The sequence below is a fragment of the Erigeron canadensis genome, chromosome 5, assembly GCF_010389155.1.
Source record: "Erigeron canadensis isolate Cc75 chromosome 5, C_canadensis_v1, whole genome shotgun sequence".
NCBI lineage: Eukaryota > Viridiplantae > Streptophyta > Magnoliopsida > Asterales > Asteraceae > Erigeron > Erigeron canadensis.
The window spans coordinates 28,403,227-28,424,991 of NC_057765.1; the positions used below are offsets into that span (position 1 = coordinate 28,403,227).

At 35.3% G+C, this 21,765-nt stretch overlaps 2 protein-coding genes across 2 annotated transcripts; one reads left to right on the forward strand and one right to left on the reverse strand.

Moving 5' to 3' along the window:
- The first annotated feature begins 3,016 nt into the window (after window positions 1–3,016).
- LOC122598879 lies at window positions 3,017–14,868 on the forward strand. Its single transcript, XM_043771358.1, has 14 exons — window positions 3,017–3,119; window positions 3,203–3,346; window positions 3,429–3,572; window positions 3,657–4,105; window positions 8,697–8,987; window positions 9,079–9,550; window positions 10,251–10,414; window positions 11,181–11,471; window positions 11,869–12,340; window positions 13,283–13,417; window positions 13,506–13,649; window positions 13,746–13,880; window positions 13,992–14,135; window positions 14,227–14,868. The coding sequence occupies exons 1-14, from the start codon at window positions 3,017–3,019 to the stop codon at window positions 14,364–14,366; spliced, it is 3,228 nt and encodes a 1,075-aa protein (XP_043627293.1). The 3' UTR covers window positions 14,367–14,868.
- Window positions 14,869–16,345: 1,477 nt separating this feature from the next.
- Window positions 16,346–21,471, reverse strand: LOC122600613 (BEL1-like homeodomain protein 7). The gene is made up of 5 exons (XM_043773358.1): window positions 20,763–21,471; window positions 18,576–19,405; window positions 17,908–18,287; window positions 17,217–17,277; window positions 16,346–17,107 (listed from the first exon to the last, which is right to left on the reverse strand). The coding sequence occupies exons 2-5, from the start codon at window positions 19,374–19,376 to the stop codon at window positions 16,505–16,507; spliced, it is 1,845 nt and encodes a 614-aa protein (XP_043629293.1). The 5' UTR covers window positions 19,377–19,405; window positions 20,763–21,471; the 3' UTR covers window positions 16,346–16,504.
- Window positions 21,472–21,765: the final 294 nt, after the last annotated feature.

Consider the following 21,765-nt stretch of genomic DNA (forward strand, 5'->3'; position numbering starts at 1 on the left):
ATTCCAAATTTCTTAATTAGGATTATTCGTATGTTATTTGGTCACCTTTTCAAAACATACAAAACATTTTGATTTGAGTTAACTCGAATGATCCATTAAAACCCAAATAAATGTGACCATATTAGCTAAACACATTCGGGTCGGGTTATTTGGGTATAGGTATTTTGAGACCCTTAGTTTTGTCTACCTATATTATGATGATACACAAACATGTCAAATAGCTACAATGTTGTTTGGCCCATAAGCCATAGGTAAAGGGGCTGTTGGGGGACACCTCCTTCAAACGTAAAGTAGACAAGAGACCACACACTCACATAGTACAATAACATTGGAAATAGAAAAATAATGACTTAACACTATTTTTAGTCTGTTTTTTTTGTGCCTCAGAAGTCGGAGATATATCTAATAACACTCACCTATACATGCTTATCTTATATATCTTTCCTATCTATATATATGGGGATTTATATAATCCACATGATTTTATTTACTTAGCGTCACCTCCTAACATTTGGTATAAGTTCATATCAACCGAATAAAAAAAGGAAGGGATGGTTACCGATGAAGAATCACCACTTGTACCACTTGTACGAGTTAATCATGGGAGAGATATTCATATACGAAATTTATGGCTTATGGTGTTGCTTAGAATTTGCATTAGCATATACTTATTATATAGAACGGTACACGCGCGATGCGACAGTGTAACGGCGGCGGTGATGGGTGGTAGAGATGTAATGGCGACGACCGTGGTGGCGGTGACGGTGGCGGCAGCGCGCGACAGTAGCGGCGATTGGAGGTGGTAACGGTGGCGGTGACTTATATTCATACAATCTGTATATATTTTCTCGGAGGGAATGGGTCCTTAAAGGGAGGGGGTCTGGCTCGATAGCACCCCATGCACCTCTTTAGAGTCCACAGTGCACCATCAAAGTTTTATTTTCCATTAAACTTTACAGCTTTTATTTATGGCAATAGAGTCTCCAATCTTCATCATCATCTAAGCTTCTTTATACATTTTTTTTGCAAAGTAAGCTTCTTTATACATAGCTCGGATCAAGAGTCATGCTTTTGTTGTTTTTGAATCCATGTCAGTTTTAGTGATCGAGGTATATACATAGATCTATGTATATATAGATCTTAGAGCTACAAAGACGAGATAATCATACAAATAGAGTTTACAAAGACAATATCTACGGGGGCGGTACTAAAGGGGGGGCAACGGGGTCCAATGCCCCCCTCCAAATTTAAATTTTGTCATGTATTTTTAAATTTTTCATAAATTTTTAAAAAATTTCTATAGGTTTTTAACATTTTGCCCCCTTTTAGATTTATTTTTTCATAAGTTTTATAAGTTTGCCCCCTTTGGAATTTTTTCCTGGTACCGCCTCTGAATATCTATATCTATATCTAGAAATGTAAAGTTTGACAAAAATATATAAGGTAAGTATAACTTAATATTTAAGATATAAAGTTCACTAAATCTATAAAGTAAGTGTTATTTAGAGCTAACCGTAAATATTCACTTCTCATGTTGAAAATTTAACTTTTCAATAATGTGGTGTAACTTTAATATAGTAAGTTATAAATAAACTTTTCAATAACCAAACTATCTTAAGTTAGAGCCCTATTACGCACAAAGACCCCACGATTAAATCAAAGAAGTCATAAACTCAACATATTTCAACGTATTATTATCCTTTCTTCTACTTGGATCATATGGAAGATCCATAATGACAAAATCTTCTCCATCACGACCCACAATGATTTTGATATGTTACAAAAAATGTCTATTAGTTTTTTTTATGTGTCAAATACAACGAACTTATGACTTTCAGCAAAATGTTGGTCACAGGTTCGAAACTTTTGAAATGCATATTGGGAAGTCTTTATCAATGAAGTGGGGCATAAGAGTTTTTTCTAGCATTTAACTGGTTTCCTCCATAATGGCAGTGAGACTTCCACGACCAGCCGTTGTCATGCCCTCGGACTAACTGTTGTGGTGACGTGGTCGATATCTACCGGACGATGAAGAGGCAATGTCGCTGAGTTCAATAACTGCTGTTCAAAAAAACAAAAAATAATAAATACAACGAACTTAATTCATGGTTATTGGTTAAAATGGTTTAGTACTTTAGTTTTAATTGTAATATTTGTAATCTCGAAACTCATTGTACTTAGTTACTTACTAGGAACTGGTAATTTTTTTTTAACTGTCAGTTAAATATTGACATCAGAAAACACCATAACGTGGGTTTTTTAACAGACATATTTTTAAAAAAAAATCTCACATACTTTTTACTATAAAAAATCGAACTCAAAAGCAAAAACTAGTGAATGTACCTGTACTCTCTTTGAATTAATAAAGCTGAACGTTAATATAAATAAAAAATAGACATATATTATTCCCATGAAATTTTACTTCACTCCCTCCATAATCCCAATATCCCATTACTAAAACCCTTCATTTTTCTCTTTAAATCAATTGAAATTCAAATTTCATTAAAAAAAATCATTACCCACAATTTATTATCTGCGTAATCAACAATGTAAGTATTTTTTTTTGCTATTAATAAAAGTTTAGGGTTTCTATTTCTTATTATTATTTGTTTTCCATGATTATGATTATGTTATTCAAGTTAAGGTCTTTTACTTTGCTCAGTAATCAATTTAGATTATTTTGTAAATGTAAAACATTTTTGTTATTTACAGTAAGTATATTATCTTTAATTCATACTGGAAAAATGCTTTAATATTTTCAGAAAATGGTTATAAAATGAAGAAACACATATCACTTAGTTGAAATTACTTGTTGCTTTCGATATATTCGCAGTTTGAATATTGAACTTTGCGGATTTGATATCTGAAATACAGGTTGTAACCTGTTGGTTTTGTAACTCAAATACAACTTCTTATGTCATTTTTATGACGAGAAGGTTATACTTGTTTCATTAGCAATGCCGGTAACTTAAATACAGACTGTTGTTGGTTTTGTATACTTGTTTCAGAAGTATCCATGGAACAACCCGAAGAAAATGCATCTACGAGCTCTGTGTATGCATTTGATGGAAACAAGTTGAAAAGAGCTATTGACTGTATCGATCCGTTTGGAAAAAAAAGTATGGTTATACAGTTTCTAGTCCAAATGCAGTCTAGAGGCAAAACGTGTCACATCTAATGTTTTTTTTTATGATTTTTTCAGAAATTTTTGTGGAACGATCTGTCGACAATTTAAAAAGTGTAGCTGCAAACCCCATGTGCACTGCACACACATTTGGTGTGAACATGTCGAAGAGAACTGTTGATCACATGGATCTATTTGCGATCCCAAACACTTGTCAAACACGTAGGTTTTAACATTTTCAGTGAAAATGCAGTCTGTGTAGAATGTTCGCAATCTAATGTTGATTTTTGTATATTGGTTTCAGAAACATTCATGGAAAAACCAAGTAACCATGAAGACTGTGCATCTCTGAAGACAATGTACACTGGATATGAATTTGATGCAAACAAGTCGACGAGAAATATGGATTACATGAATCCATTTTCAGTCCCAGACAACTCTGAAATAAGTAGGGCGTTACATTTTTCATTCTAAATACAGTCTGGATGCAGAATTCTCACCATCTGTTCTTGGTTTTTGTATGCTGTTTCAGGTAGATTCATGGGGCAGCCGATCAAGTGTGAAGAAGGAGCATCCTCAAGTCCACTGTACACAGCATACACGTTTGATTCTGACAAGTCGAATGGAGCTACAGATCATATGGATCCCTTTGCTGTTAAGAACTGGGGGCAAGAACTTTATTTAACAAAATATGGGTCTGCTATAAAAGATTTTGAAGATCATTTGCTAAGAAAACAGATGATGATGCAAAGAAGGGTTCCCTCACTTCATGCTGATTTAGTAGAGACAAATCCGGTGAAGGATATTTCCATTGCAGATCTTGTTAGGAATGCGGTTATGTGTCATGATATAAGTGTACCAGATGCTGCTCTTATAGCTGTCTCAGATGTTAATGAACCCATATCTGCGAGGCCTTTTCAACCTTATCGAGACATAATCTTAAATAAGCCTGATGGGCAGTGTTTGATGAAACAGTTTTTGGTAAGTTGTTTTAACTTCTTTGTGTTCCTTCTTGAAGTTCTATCCTTTTCTTTCGAATGCAAACTATTACGGGTTAAGTAGTTTGACATGCGTATTAGTAGAGGTGGCAAAATGTCTTTGTGTAACATGTGAACACGGGCCATGCCAGGATGACCCTTATCCATTTATATAGTTTATGTACAATTAGGTTAAACTTTATTGAGAATACTTTACAAGTAACATAGTTATTTCTTAATGCGTTTTCAGCGAGTATAACCATTTAATACCTTTTAGCCAATTTACAACCTGTTTGACCCATTTAACTTGTGTTACTTAATGCCGAGTAACTCATTTCTTTTGGTAAGTTGGAGGAAATAGCCGCTTCAACTTACTGGTTTGCAAAACATTTTTAGATCATTCCTACTTCGATAGAGACAGTTGGACCACTAAAGTGGATGAATATGAAGTCACGTAAATTGTATTGTTGTATTAAATTGTCTGAATAAATTAGGGATACCAGGAATATATATATATATATATAGGGTAAAGTTATTTTGAGAACCCTTTTTTTTGCGAGAACCTTTGAGAACTTTTCAAATGAAGCCCAACCGATGATTGTTCTTTACATGAAAATTGTTTTTTGACTATTTTCTGAATAACTTATGTGTAATTTTGAAGTTTATAATTGTGTGGAGGCATAGATTATCATCCGTTATACAATTATGTGGAGATTTGGATTATTGATCACATGTGCACGAATATTGCTATGATCACATGTATGCAAGTCGATCACATATAATCATAGCAATATTCGTGCACATGTGATCAAGAATCCAAATCTTCACATAATTGTATAACGGATAATAATCCATGACTTCACACAATTATAAACTTCAAAATTACACATAAGTTATTCGGAAAACAAACAAAAAACAATTTTCATGTAAATAATAGTCTCGGTTGGGCTTGATTTGAAAAGTTCTCAAAGGTTCTCGCAAAAAAAAAGGGTTCTCAAAATAACTTTTCACTATATATATATATATATATATAATAGACTAATTTACATTAAGATCCTTCTAATATAGACTAATATAATATTAAACCAAATGTGTCTAATATTCCCCCGCAAGCTAAGGTCGGGAAGCCACCTGCAGCTTGTTCCGTAAGAATAGGAACCGATCTTTTGATAAGGGTTTGGTGAAGACATATGCGATCTAATCATGTGTGGAAATGAATTGGACTCGTATTCTCCCTTGGGCAACCTTTTCACGAACATGGAAATCAACCTCTACATGCTTTGTACGAGCATGAGCATGGAACACTGGATTGGTAGAGAGATAGGTTGCTCCTATATTATCACACCATAGAATAGGGACAGATTGCGACACCATACCAAGCTCAGGTAAAAAAGATTCAACCCATATTCAACCCATGTGAGTTGAGTGACTATGTCAGCTAAGGCTTTGTATTCTGATTCTGTAGAGGAACGGGAGACAATGCGTTGTTTGCGAGCTGTCCAAGAGGTATGCTTCATACATAAACCATAATTTGAAGTCCCAAGACGATACCACAAAATCCTTTTGACCGTAGCCCAATGTTGATTAGTTGGGGAGTTGCATGAATCGGCAAACCCAATTTACAGCAAAAGTGATATCGGATGAGATAATGTGACATATTGTATTTGCCTATATTTCACAGAATTAAAGAATATCGGGTTGTCTTTGAGGGATAACACGGTCAAAGTACTTATAGGGGTGGGAACTGGTTTGGCATTAGAGAGGCTGGTTTGTTGTAGGAGCTCAAGTATGCATTAGCGAGCAAACCAGGCCCAAGGGGATTGCTTGAGGCCATAAAAAGACTTGTGAAGTTTACACACATAACCAGGTTTTGTAGTGTCAATAAAACCTAGTGGAGATAGTTTCCTTAAGATTTCCATGAAGGAATGCATTTTTAACGTCCGGTTGGCGAAGTGGCCATTTGTGTGTAACTGCAAGAGAAAGTACAACTCGGATGGTAATGCCGTATTCTTGAGTATAACCTTTGGCTACAAGACGGAATAGGAGTTGGATGGGTGGTTGGATGGCTACAAGGAGGATGGGGTGGTTGGATGGGTGCAGTTGTGGCAGTCGGAATAGGAGTGGGAGTGGGCTTGTCGAATTGTGTAAAATGAGGAAGAGATGTAATAAAAGAAGTATATGGTTTTGGTGTGGCTGGATTATTAATTTGTGGGGTTTGTTTTTGGAAAGGAAAAAGAGTTTCATTGAATCGTACATGATGAGCGATATGTATACACACGGTCGGTGGCACGATCTAGACAACGATAACCATGGTGAACGGGATTATACCCCCGAAAGATACATGATGTGGATCGGAAATCCATTTTGTGTGGAGTGTAAGGACGAAGGTAGGGAAAACATTGACAACAAAAGACACGTAGGAAGGAGTAAACGGGAGGTCTTTTGTGAACGAGTTCAAATGGAGAATAATTACTAATGGAACGAGAAGGCATCCGGTTAACTAAGTATACGCCAGTGTCAAAGGCAAAGTGCCAAAACCGTTGTGGAATAGAGGATTGAGCAAGAAGGGAGAGCCCCGTTTCAACGTCGACATGACGTGTAAGTCTTTTTCAACATACCCTTTTGTTCACTTGTGTGAGGACACGAGCGACGATGAATAATACCAAGAGAGATGAAGAAAGAAGAGAGATTGCGGAATTCACCGTCCCAATCCGTTTTACGCTCTTTAATTTGGTATTGAATTGACGTTAACCATTGTACAAATTGTTTGAAAATTGAATTAACATCTGACTTTTGCTTTAGATGAAAAATCATCATGTACTTAGAATAGTGATCAACAGACAACATAAAATAACGGTGTCCATCAAGAGATAAAGTGGGTAGTGCGTGTATATGTCCTTCACACAAAAGAAATACAAGTGAAACTCAAAGAAAACATGATTAAGACACAATTTGTGAACCGACAATAGATTGTGTTTTATTTGTGGAACATGAAGAATTTGAGATAGAATTAATTTTTTGTGAGGGAAGTAAATACGTGTAGAACCGATGTAAAGGATGGGTAAATGTGTACCATTGCCAACACGAAGACCATCGTCACCATGATATGCCTCTGAAGTACCTAAGCTTGTGATTGGCACCCGAGTCTGGAAACCAAGTTGTGGGTGGAGTCGAGCCATGATCAACATAGTTGGTAGCATAGTTGGCAGAGGGCCGAGAGTGAATGGTGGAAAGTTCCCGATAAGGGCAATCAATTGGGATGTGGCCAATCCGACATCTATTGCAGGAGCCATAGACTGTTGGTGTTAAAGGCCCGATCAAACTGACCATGAGCACAGGAATTGAACCTATTGGTGTTTTGGCGGCCACAACCACAATTTTGAGTTGTGCCCCGACCACGGTTGTTACGGGAACTGTAGAAAGCTTGTGAAGGGGATGATGGAGTGAGACTTTACCCGAATTGAGATGCCAATTGTTGAATGGCCAGGAGCTATGATGGAGGGGCGACGGTGCTAGATGCGGATTGAGTAGCCGTGGCGTTATGGAGAGTGCTATGAGTGAAGGCTTGGGAGGGACCGGAGACAGTAGGTTGTTCTTAGTGGATTATGTAACCATGATTAGAAAAAAGACCTTCTAATTCATCAAACGCGACTGGTGTTTGGCGACCAATAACATTAGACTTAAAGCCATTGTATTCCTCTTGAAGACCAGAGATGACAAGCATGACAACATTTCATCAGAAAACGGTTTACCAATATTCAAAAGATTTGTAGGATATTCTTCGGCACGGTAAGATACTCTGTTGGTGTTTCATTACCTTTCATCTTTAGCTTGAGCAATTTTGTTTTGAGAGTGTATTCACGGGACTGGGTTTGGGGTGCATGTGTTTGTTCAAGATTGTTCCAAAGATTCTGGAAGTCTCTCCTTTAACATGATGAAAGGACTCTTCCGAAACTGTTGAGATAAGAAGCATACGAATGTGAGTATCATTGGCGATCCAAGTTGTATAGTTGGGGTTGGGTCGAGTGGAATCCGGAACGGCTATAATAACAAGATATTTGGTTCGTTTTTACTAATTTGATTGAATGGTAAACTTTTTGATTGAATGCATTATAGGTTATTTAGATGGTATTTACTAATTTGAAAGACATTTGGTTCGTTTTTTACTTTAGTGCGCCTTTTTTTTTTCCGGGCGTGCGCTTTTTTGCGCCTCTCGCCTTCGCCTCATTTAGGGTCTTTGCGCTTTGAGTTCGCCGTCGCTTTTGACAACTATGCTCGTAACTTAATATTTAATTGAATATATATAAATAAATGTCAAAATATGATAACACCTGCAAATCCGGATTTTTGAACGGTTACCATATTTTAACTCGATCTTGACTGAGACAAAATCTTAACTCATTAATGGATACCGATTGAGATACGAGGACTGTGAAGTTGTATCTTAATAATTTCCACGCCTTTAAAAGTTTGTGGATCTAAATCCACTGGTCAATAGAAGTGTTACATTCTTATATTTACATTCTTGTATAGAATTTCTGATTTAATTATAGAATATTCTGTGTAACTGATGTTTTTCATTAATCACCATGAAGGAGGGTGGTTATGTTCACGACCAACTTTCACTGGGAAATAGTAGAGGAGAAGGAGAAGGTGTAGCAGAAAATCATTTGAATACTTCTGTTGTGTCGGCAGATAAAGAAAACAAAGATAGGAACATTGATAGTGATGTAGAAGCTGCAAAAAAACATGATAAAGGTGAATATGCAAGTGTTCAACCTGATTCAAAACATATTGCAAGTTTTCACCTAAACAAATCAACCCAAGGTGATGAATATGAAAGAAATTTGGCTGTCAAGGGCACATTAGGTTTTTCTACCGACGAGGTATATTAACTAACTTTATCACTATACATGTATATTAGATGAATCATCCATTAGTGTGACTGGTTTTTAACAAAACAAAGTTCGATTTCAGGTATTTAAGTCTCGTCAAGATTTAATGGATTGGGTGCAAGATGTGGGCCGTTCTCTTGGTTATGTTATTGTCACCAAAAGATCCAAGTCAAAACGTGGATACATGTCTAAAGTTAATCTTAAGTGTGATCGTGGTGGTATATTCAAAAGTAAAAGCTCCATTAGAACTACTGGGAGCAAAAAAATTAATTGCCCATTCGAATTGGTCGGAAAATACTATAAGGTGAATGATTTGTGGGTATTAGAGGTGATATGTGAGAAACATAATCATGAACCTGCATTAGACATGGAGGGTCATCCACATGCAAAGCGATTGTCTAAAGATGAAGCTCGTTTGGTGGGTGATTTGTTAAACAAGAATGTGAAACCACAAGAAATTCTATCAACATTGAAGGAGCAAAATACATATAATGTGTCCACAATGAGAACCATTTACAATGCACGGCATAAGTTTCGGCGGACCGAACATGCAGGTAGAATTCAAATGAAGGTTGTTATGTCACTGTTAAGACTATAGGGTTTTATAATGTTGTTTCTTTTATAATAATCATCTATTATATAATCACTGATAATAGTAAAATTTTTATCGTTTAAGCAATTGTTATGTAAAGATAGATACAACAAATTAGTTGCACATTACTAATAATAAACAATAATATTAATTTTAAATTTTTCATAATTGTAATAACAATATTGAATGTAATAGTTATAAAATTGGGTAAACTGAAGAGGTCTTTCTTTGTTCAGTTTACCAGGGGAGGGCAAGTCTGTGATTCTTTGCTCTCTAACTGGGGTATCCCTGTGACCATTACCAAACCCTTTATGTAGCCACATCCAAGATGTTTACCCAGGGAGGTTTGAACCCGAGACCTCTTTTGAGGACTTCAGGACGTTTATATATTATATTTTTTTTTTCGAACAGCAAAATATATTATATATTATTATTATTATTATTATTATTATTATTATATAATAGTATTATCATATAGTAGTATAGAAGTATAGAAGTATAGATAAATTAAATAATTGATAATAGTAATAACTATAATAAAAGTATCATATGAGCTGTTTTAATAAGCAATCCAAACCTGTGTGATATAAGTGGTGCTTTCCATTGTGTGTCCAAATGCAGAAGTTTTTTAATATCTCTTAACTTTTGTATCTTTGTTTCAGAAACATCTATGGGACTACCCATCAGTGATGAAGAAAGTGTATCTCTGAGTCCAGTGTACACCGAGTATGCATCTGATGCAAACAAGTCAGAAAACACTATTGGTCACACGGATCCGTCTAGGATACTGAATACGTGTGTAACATGTGAGCATGGGCTAGGCCAGGTTGACCATTTTTGTAGTTTATAGACATTTATCTTGTTAAAATTTATAGAGAATTCTTTACAAGTAACATAGTTATTTTAATGCGTTTTCAGAGATTATAACCATTTAATATTTTTTAGCCAACTTACAACCTGTTTGACTCATATGACTTGTCTTACTTTATGCTAAGTTATTGTATTTTACCCATTTGCCCCATTAGAGATAACATACAACCAAAATTAACTCTTTTTTTTTGTTAAGTTGGAGGAAATAGTCACCTCAACTTACTTGTTTGCATAATACTTGTAGACATAACTTTTTCGATAGAGACATCTGGACTACTGTTGACTGAACGCCTCATAGGTCACAAGTTAACTTGAAACTAGTTCGTATTTATAGGCCATCTGTGACAGACTAGCATGCGTGTGATAAGTGATTGTGTAGGGATATTTGGTGTTAATAATAGTCTCTTTTTACTTAACAATTGATTGAATATATAAATAAATGTTAAAATGTAATAACATCTGGCAGTCCCGTGTTTTGAACGGTTACCTTGTTTTAACTCGATCTTGACCGAGACCGAGTCTTAACTGGTCACTGAATACCGATTGAAATATGAGGATTGTTAAGTTGTATCTTAAGTCTTAACTTAATAAGTCCCATGCCTTTAAATGTTTGTGCATCTAAATCCAGTGGTCAATGGATGTGTTGCATTCTTGAATAGAATTTCTGATTTTAATTGATGAATATTCTGTTCAACTGATGTTTTTCTTTAATCACCATGCAGGAGGGCGTTTATGCTGACAACCAATTTCTAACGGGGAGTAGCGGAGGAGAAGGAGAAGGCATTGAAGAGAATCGTGTGGATACTGATGTCAAGTCGGTAGATAAAGAAGACAAAGACAGGAACATTGATAGTGATGTAGAGGTTGCAAATAAACATGATAAAGGTGAATATGTAGGTGTGCACCCTGATTCAAAGCATATCGCGAGTTTTCACCCAAACAAATCAACCCAAGGTGATGAAAATGAAAGAAATTTGGCCACCAAGGGCACATCAGGTTTTTCTAGGGACAAGGTATAATAATTAACTTTAACTATACTCCCTTAAAAAACATTTTCCCCCTCCCCCTCTCAACTTACAACTTTGATCTCCCTAAAGTTCCCCTAAATTATCAACATCCCTAACAACAAAAATACATGGGCTACCAAAAATACCCTTAATGATTTAATTTACAACATCTATCCCTTAACTTCAAAATATCTATACTATCCCTTTTACGCCAATCATCTTTATATCAATAACCTAGACTACTTGCCGCCACCACCACCACACCACCATTGCCACCACCGTCTACACCGCTATCAACATCGCCGCCGCATCGTGCGGGCTTACATCTAGTTACTATTCATGTATGTTAGATAAATCATCCATTATCCATACCGGTTTTTAACAAAAAAAAGTTTGCTTTCAGGTATTTAAGTCTTGTCAAGATTTACTGGATTGGGTGCAAAATGTGGGCCGTTCTCTTGGTTATGTTATTGTCACCAAAAGATCCAAGTCACAAAGTGGATACATGTCTAAAGTTAATCTTATGTGTGATCGTGGTGGTATATGCAAAAGTAAAAGCTCCATTACAAGTATTAGGAGCAAAAAGATAAACTGCCCATTCGAATTGGTTGGAAAATACTATAAGGTGAATGATTTGTGGGTATTACAGGTAATATGTGGAAAACATAATCATGAACCTGCATTAGACATGGAGGGTCATCCATACGCAATGCGATTGTCTGAAGATGAAGCTCGTTTGGTTGGAGATTTATCAAATAAGAACGTGAAACCACAAGAAATTCTATCAGTATTGAAGGAGCAAAACACAGATAATTTGTCTACGCTGAAAACCATTTACAATGCACGGCAAAAGTTTCGTAGGACCGAACATGCAGGTAGAACTCACATGAAGGTTGTTATGTCATTGTTACGGCTATAAGGTCATATAATGTTGTTCTTTTATCTATAACATAAACAGTGATAGTAATAATAAAAGGTTATAGTTTAAGCAATTGTTATGTAAAGATATATACATATAGTTAGTTACCCATTACTAATACAACCATATTAATTTTATGTTTTTCATGATTATAATAATAATGTTGATTGCAATAGTTTTAAAAGCAGGTACGCAGATGGAAGAGGGTGAGTCTTGGGTTTTCACTTATACGTTGTCTAACGAGGGTATCCTTGTGACCTTTTTCATAGCCACATTCATGATATTTACTTGGGGAGAATTGAACCTGAGACCTCTTGTGGGGACTTTAGGACGTCTGATCACAAAGCCGCATTCTAATATCTATAATCAATAATGGCTAAAATTAGAATCATGGTAATAATGCTAATAGAAAGTAGACTTATGGATACAATATAAATGATAAAAGATAGGAGATGGTTGTAGAGGCGGCCGTGTGGTGGTGGCGGCAACGGGTGGTGGTGGTGGCGATGAGTAGTGTAGGTTATTGATGTAAAAGGGCGTAGTGTAGTTATTTAGAAGTTGATGGATAGGTGTTGTAAATAATTCATTAAGGGTGACCAAGTTTCTTAGCGGTAAGGTGTGTTCATTTGATAGGGGTATTTTTTGGCATTTGAAAATCTGAGTGGTTTAAAAGAGATAAGAGAGGGGGGGGGGGGGCGGGTTAATGGTATAGATAATTTTATCTGATTTGCCATTTAAATAAAATTTGATAAGTCTTTAAAAATAAATATAAAAGAAGTAGCATATAAGCTGTTTTTTATAGGCAATCCGAACATCTGTGAAATAAACAGTGCTTATCATTGTGTGTCCAAATGCCTAAGTTATCTAATGTCTCTTGGTTTTTGTATCTTTGTTTCAGAAAAATCCATGGGACTACCTGAAAAAAGTGCATCTTCGAGTCAAGTATACACTGAGAATGCATCTGATACAAATAAGCCGGAGAGCACTATTGATCATACGGATCCGTCTAGAATACTGAACACGTGTGAAATAAGTACGCTTAACATGTTCAATCCCATGTCCTATTGCAATCTAGATTTAGAATATCTAACCGTCTGTTGGAATTTGTATGTTTTTCTCAGAAGCATTTATGGAACAATCGATCAAGCATGTAGAGAGTGCATCCACAAACCCAACGCGTACTGCATACATATTTGATTCAAACAAGTCAAAGGGAACTATTGATAATGTGGATCCATCTACATCCCCAACCACATGTGAAATAAGTAGGTTTTTAACATTTTCAGTTTAAAACTTCAAATAAATTGCAGACTATTTGACCATCTATGGTTGGTTTTTCTACTTTTAAATGTTTGCTTCAGAAACATTCAAGGAACAACTAATCAACAATGTAGAAAATGCATCTAGAAACCGAATTTCTTCTACAAAGGCATTTGATGCAAGCAAGTCAAAGAGAAGTATGGGTCAGAAGGATTTATTTGCAATCCGAAACACTGGTGAAGTAACTAGTGTTTGGCATTTTCAGTCACATGCATTGTAGATATAGAATATTTACCATCTAAGCTGAGCTGCTTTTTTTATTCTGTTTTATTTTATGTTTGCTTCAGAAACTTTCATGGAACAACTGATCAACAATGAGAAAAGTGCATATCGGAACCCAATGTATACTGCATATGCATTTGATGCAAACAAGTTGACCAGAGGTTCTGATTTCATGGATCCTTTTGCAATCCCTAGCAGCTGTGAAATAAGTAGGGCTTAACATTATCAGTCCAAATCCGGTCTAGAATCTAGATGCAGAATTCTCACCATTTATTGTTGGTTTTTGTATATTTGTTTCAGAAACATTTATGGCACAGGGGCAGCCGATCAAGCGTGAAGATGGTGTATCTCTGAGCCCATTTTATGCTGCTTACGCATTTGATGCAGATAAGTTGAAGAGAACTATTGATAACATGGATCCATTTGCTATCGAAAACTAGGTGCAAGAGCTTGACACAGCTAAATATTGGTCTGTTATCAAAAATAGGTTTAACACTCTTTTGTATATATACTGATTAGAAATATAAGGGGGCTGTAGGTCCTAGATGGTTCAGCCTTTTGGGACTAGATACAGGCCAGGACATGGACCCAGTTCAAGGCCTTTCGAGTGTTTGTGACTTTGTGCATCTCTGTGAAAGGGTCATGAGATCTGTTAGCCGTTGAATAGGTAACATAGATTCTTTGAATGTAGAAATAGTTTATTTATCTAAAGGTTTGTTAGAATCATCATGTAGGAGGGAGATTTTGCCCAAGGCATATCTTCGTTGGGGCAAAGAGAAGGAAAAGGTGTTGAAGAAAGTTAAACAATACTGGCTGCTGCTGTTTGAGTCAACGGATTAAACAAGTAGACAATAATGTTGATAGTGATGTAAAGGTTGAATCAAACATTAAAATAGTGAATATGGAGGCGTTTAATCTGATGCAAATGCTGGTCCGTGGAGAGGGAGGGGGGGGGGGGGGGGGATTTAATATTAACCGGTTACATGACAATGATGAGCAAGGGGCAAATTTCAAATCGGATTTACTAGTTGGGGCTTCTAGAATTACAATATTGGATGTATATTTAAACCCTTCTGCGACGAACCAAACATTAGGTTGTGCTTTTGGCGTGGCAAGCTAGGAAGGTCTATACTTTACCCATGGATTGGTGCCCCTTCCCTTGAAGGTCATACATCACATGCTTTTGGAAGGAGTCTATTTGTGTTTACAAGTCACCTAGTATAGTCTTGTGTGTTCTTATCCGTGCCTGTGTAGATCAATATGGCTGATGAATCGAGCAATGTCAAGGAATTACATGTTGTCGGATGCCCATAGGTAAAAATCTTGTATATTCCCTAGTAGTAAATGGTGACTGGTAACTCAAGTTGTCATATTCTTGTACTGGAAACTGATTATTTTGTTTCTAAATTAATTGTTGTTCATCTTCGTACGCAATGTAGTCGGGGCTTCAAGAATTACAATATTAGATGTGCATTTAATCCATTCTGGGGCGAACCAAACATTAGATTGTGCTTTTGGGGTGGCAGGCTAGGAAGGTCTATACTTACCCATTGATTGGTGCCACTTGCCCTGAAGATCATACATACCACATACAACTTTTGCAAGGACACTTGCAAAAATGTCGAAACTTGCATAGTATTCCGAGGCTATCTAAATTGACCCATATCAACATGTACCGAAAATTACTTGTTTTGATCTATCTATCAACATGTACCGAAACTTACTTGTTTTGATCTATTACCCAACCTGACTGACCTTCCGATTTTGCCACCTCTGTTCCATGTAAATATTTGTGTTTACAATCTTGTGTTCTTACCCACGCCTGTGTGGATCAAGATGACTGATGAGGCGAGCAATGTCAATGAACTACATGTTGTCGGATACCCATAGGTAAAAAACTTGTATATTCTCTTGTAGTAAATGGTGACGGTAACCCAAGTTATATTCTTATACTGGAAACTGATTTTTTGCTTCTAAATTAAATGTTGTTCATCATCAATGTACATATAGTCTACAAAATGGTTTGATAGTCTTTGCTTCCTTTATAAATACATGGCTTTGGTCTGGTGCTTATATGTTTTGCTTAAGCAACTTGCCTTTTCTTTTTGGTGTTTTCAAGTTGGCAGAAAGTTGAAAGGATATTGCCTATTGTATTCGGTTTTGCTGAATGTATGACTTGTAAATCACAAGTCTTGCAATTATATGATTGAAATAACATGGACATTTGAGAAGCGAGGATGGTAAATTATCTGAATCTTGTTACATCTGATGCCTGATAATTCAAATTTTGTGCCACATTTTTGAACTTTTAAGTACTGGTTTGTCTGTTCATATGAAATCTTCTGGCAGAATTTACATCTTTACATGACTTTAAATCTGTCGATCAATTCTTTGCCAATCAAATGGTAAGAATTGTTGCTATACGAATCAAATCTACATTATTACTTGGAAAAAAATTATATGCATCTTATCTTTACAATTACACATATAGTTTCGGTTTCATATTCTGTTTTCTCCATACTAGACAATAGGTCAAGTATTTCGATAAAATGGTCATTTAAATAAAACCGTTATCCTCTCATGCTACAAAATCATGTAACAAGTGAGAAGACCCAACTCTTTGTTGCTGGTTACCTGAATCTGAACAGTCGAAATCAACTGCCTCTGGCCCTACTGATGAGCCTCCAACACCATCATATACCCCACCACCACCGCCACCACCATCTCTCATATCAGCATAACTTTGATGATGGTCTCCTAGAGAGACCATTGGCGGTAAGCTACCATCTTCACAGTGTTGTAACCCTAGTGTAAGTGACACCCCACCTCCATTTCCGTTTCCAAACCTTGGCGGCATTTGATATGCAGCAGCCAGAAGCTGGTTGTGTTCACCTCTGTTTGATTGAACCATCATGTTCTGGAAATCCGAGTCGTTACTGGTTCCTGCCATTTCAACTTCACGAGGTTGATTTGATGACTTTGAGTCAAATGTAGAGGCAGTACTCTGGTTCATATCTTCTCCTTGGTCAAGTGAAGTCTTTGTATCGCCTTTACTGTTTTTAGGTCCGATTTCTGATGAAGAATTTGATTCTATTTCAGCATCTCCAGCTTCCTCTTTATACATTTCTTCCACCATTGGCTTCCATAGACGGACTCTTGCATTTATAAACCAGTTTGAGACCTGCCAATTAAACATTTTATCAGTTCCAACGAGAAACAACTGAATATGGAATGGAAATATGGAATCGAATTTCTGTCCTTCTAAGGAGAGTTTGAAGACTATACTTTACCTGACTTCTGGTCAAGCCTGTTTGTCTTGCTAGCATGATCTTGTCTGAGTCTTTAGGATACCTGAAGAAAATGGTTGATTGAAGGTGTTAGTTAACCAAACAAAAGAGTAACAAACTAAAAATCACACATTTAAATAACACTAAGATTGTCGTGACTCGCCCAGTAGAACTATCTCAACCGAAAACATATGTTTGCATTTGTGGGCTATCCATACACATGTAATCTTACCAGGGTTCTGATATGATAGAAAAAAAAAAGCCAATCCATAGGAACTTAATTAGTTATCACAAGTATTAACTTACTATTTCTCTGTTTTTGGAGAAGCTACAGAGAACAGGAGAGGACGGGCAGTTTTGGGACAAAACAACTATGTAGGAGTGAAACGGGTCAGATCAGGTAGTTCGCCCACTCATATGTCCTATTTTTTTTTTCTTTTTACATTTTCTTTTTATAAACAGTTGAACTTAACTTTTGGAGTAAAGAGATCAAGAAGATTGTAAAAGCTAAAAATGAAAATCCAGTAACACTAAGCCCATTTTCTTTCTAGTTATGATCTCATTTGATGTTTAACCATTTGAACTTTTTAGAGAAAACATAACGCATATCAGATAATCAAGTAACTAATAAACAAGTGGGCAAAGAAACAAATGCATAGACTCATATATATAAGAGAAGGTAATTAGGAATTACGGGTGAAGAAAATGCTCAAACAACCAAGCGCGAAGAATCGACACAGAGTTTTCAGGAAGTCCTCTTTGGGGTCTCCAAGTATGTTGTTGCATCATACCGAGTTGTTGCATAGCTCTATGTTGCCTGAGTTGCTGATCCACAAACCGAAGCCTGGAAATCCCAACTCCTTTCCCATTTGTAGTGGAATCAGTCTCTCCCAGGCTTCTATGAGTTGCTTTTATTTGATCACTTATCGCGTCTCTCAAACAACGAAAATGACATGAAATTGTTTGCAGAGCGAGAGCGGTATATGGCTTAGCGGACCCACATCCAGCTATCACATCAAATGCAGATACAACAATCTGCATTTGATGGTAGTATTGTTTGTACCTTCTATCAACCTGTCCACAAAAACTATGCTTTAGCATTCTTGATCTTGATTACATTCCCTTTAGTTGACTTTCATAGTCAAACTTACTAACTATCAACTATGATATATAAGTGAGCTTTAAGTCTTTTTAGGTAAAGAAAGGTTGATTAAGTTAGCTAATTTTATAAAATCTTTAAACTGTAAATCTGTCGGTTCACTTGTCACAAAACAGAGATCTAATTTGAACTTGAAAAGTAATACATTTGACCTCCAAAGTCAAAAGTTAAGAAAAATATGGTGTACAGTTGAGGAGACTAACCTCTTCTAGCATAGAGATCAACTTTGTCATCTTGTTTTGCAAATCCTGTTTTTCAGCAGCCGAGAGTTCGTTCGTCTCGTGTTGATTTGAAGTAGTTATAGCCTTTGATTCGTCATCAGTCTCTTTTGAATCATCTACTTGTTCTTTCCTGGCATTATGTTGTTTTAAAGCTTTACCAACATTTACAATCTCATCAAGAAGCTGTTGTGCTGATTTTAAGTACTTGGAATCGGTAATCGCCCTTGAGACATTTCCCATTCCATAAGGCGAAATACCGTTTTTTATTGAGTCTGAATGGCTCCCATGAAAACTCACCTTACTGTTATTTTCAACCACTGAATCTGGACTCAAAAACGCCGAAAAACCCATGTTGTGATTACGGTAATCACTGGAATGGAATTGAATTCCAGAAGGTGGAATGTGTGTAGCAAGACTCAATGATAGTCCCTGCCCTTGGCTATGCAAATTCCTACTGCCCAATTGATCCATCAACATCATTTCATGATTCCTACCATCTCTCCATGATTCGCCAAATTCTTGATGATGCGATACTACACTGGAATCGTGAACTCCGACATTTGGCATGTCAATGCAGCTATTTTGCTGGTGGGAATTTGCAGCCTGCAGTGAACCCGAAAACTCTCCGGCTGCAGAAGCTGATGAAAAGTTCATATACATCATCACATTCCCAGCCAGAATTGGTGATTCTGATGAATATGATTCTGATATAGTCTCTCTTAAGTAGACCATTGGAGCTGAATCTCTAACATTTTGATCTGAAGTTGGTATGTAACTTGACATTATTACTTCAAATCTTTATATTCAAGTTTCTGCAAGAAATTGATCAAACCATCAAAATGGATAAAAAGATTTGACCTTTTTTCAAGGATAATTCAAGAAAATACTCTTTCATAAATTTAAATTATGAAAATGGTGAAAAGATTCAATCTTTATGAAAGATGATATAATAAAACATTTCTATATTCAGTTATTCATTAAAATGGTATAACTATATACCAAATCTTTTTTAGGGACAATTTAATACCAACATTTTTGCAAGAAAATTGTATGTGTGTAAAATATTGAACTTTTGAGCTATGAAAGTTATTCTTACAAATAAATGAGTGAACCATAAACACAATAGATATCAAATATCTATTTATTTATAGTATATATAATATGCAGAAACAAAAAACATATGGTTGCGTATGGTTTTTGTAGTAAGTACATTCTTACAACATGTAACTTTTGAAGTTCATCCGAAAATGATGGATCTTTAATGATGAAAAAAAGTACTATGACCCAAAAAGTTAATAACACAAACTTAAATCATAAAATGGTGAAAAAATATATTGAATCTGTGTAAAATTAACATATACACACAAAAAAGCAATGATGTATTTATGGTGGGAGAGAAGGACATAAGCATAAAAGCAACAAGTACATTGATGTTAAATTGTTTGCGTACACAACCTCGATCACATGTGTTGAAAATCATCATCACCTATCTTTTAAACTTTTGCACAAACTCTTTAATTTACCAAAATTTCATCAATTTTTATACAGGAACCCCAAATAAAGAAAGAAAATAGCTGCATGAAAATGACCTTAATGCATGTTGAATGTGAGAATATCTAAAACTTTATTATAAGTTAAAAAAAAAAGCCGGTTTTGCTATTTCATAAAAACTTTGTACAATCTTTGGAATGTTATATATATAAAAACAAGCACAACTCTATTTACCTTAGCTATATATTTCTTGAACATGAAGATGAACCTATATAATTACAAATACTAACATAAAAAGGGTTAAATTCATTATGAAGTTTTGCCACACTTGTATTATAACTAAAAAAACAACCCCACTTTACTTTTTCTCAAAGAAAACTTAATTTGTCCCTAAAACTTGATTAATTTCAAGATTAAACCTTAGTAAGAAACATCATATAAATAGAAACAAAATACAACAATATATACAATAACAATTGCCACAACCCTTCAGAAATAAGATATAGACATTTTTATCTTTACGAAATCTCTCAAAAATATAAATTCTTAAAATAGAAAAATTGAAAAATTGTTTTTGTAGAAAATTATGTTCTAGCTTAATAGTCATATATAGAGATTTATATTTAAAAAAAAAAAAAAAAAAAAAAAAAGTCAACCAAATAATAAAAAAAATGATACCTGAAATTATGTCATGGATGTGTGGTTGTAGGGAACCAATAAGCTTCAATTCATTTTCTTGACACAAATATCATGAATTCATCCATGTTTTACACACATATAATCCCAAGACCAGATTTAATTAATCACTTGCTCAAAATTCAATACAACAATCAATATATTATATAAGACTGCCCAGAATTCAAAGTACATAAGAAGTAGAAGAAGAAATCATCAGGTGCTTAGCATTGATTGAAAGACAAGGAAATATTAAAAGTAGTTTCAATAGTAGTAGTTCTGAAACTTTAATGAATAAAAATATATATCTTTTCTTTTTTGATGACTATGACTATGATGATGATGATGTTTTTGTTCTATGTAGTATATATCATCACTTCATCAATCAATCAAAAAATCATAACTTTTTTTTTTTTAATAACATTTCCATCACTTCAATTCCCACGTGAGAAAAAAACAGATATATTATCAAGACCCTTTTGTGACTATAATTCACTTTCAAAAAAACTTCTCTCTCGTCCACTTTCTCTCTCTATATAGTATATCTATATGTATGTGTGTATGGGTGTGATTGCAGTTTGATCTTCAAAATTCCTTCAAAGAACTTCAACTTTCTAGCTTTTGCTTGTATCTTTTTTTCTTGACTTTTTTTGTTTCTTTCTCTAACCCTCTCTCTGTCTAGAAAATATCTTATTTTCTCTCTCTAGAATAGGAGGAGGAAATTGATAGAGAGGGAGGTGTAGTTAACCTTAGCTGTTGATAATGATGTTTGGTTAAGGAGTGTTATCTCTAACTACCAGTTGGTAGACCTAAACACTAATATTAAAATTAATAAATAAATAGAAAAAACTCTCTCTCTATAAAATTCAACTTTACAACCATCTTTTTCAAATCTTAAAATCAGGTCTTAGTAAATTATTTTGTACAAAAATCCTAAATTACAACCCGGAATTCCGTCCGCGACGACCCGAAACAAATAACAACCCAATCGAAGCCCCATATATTC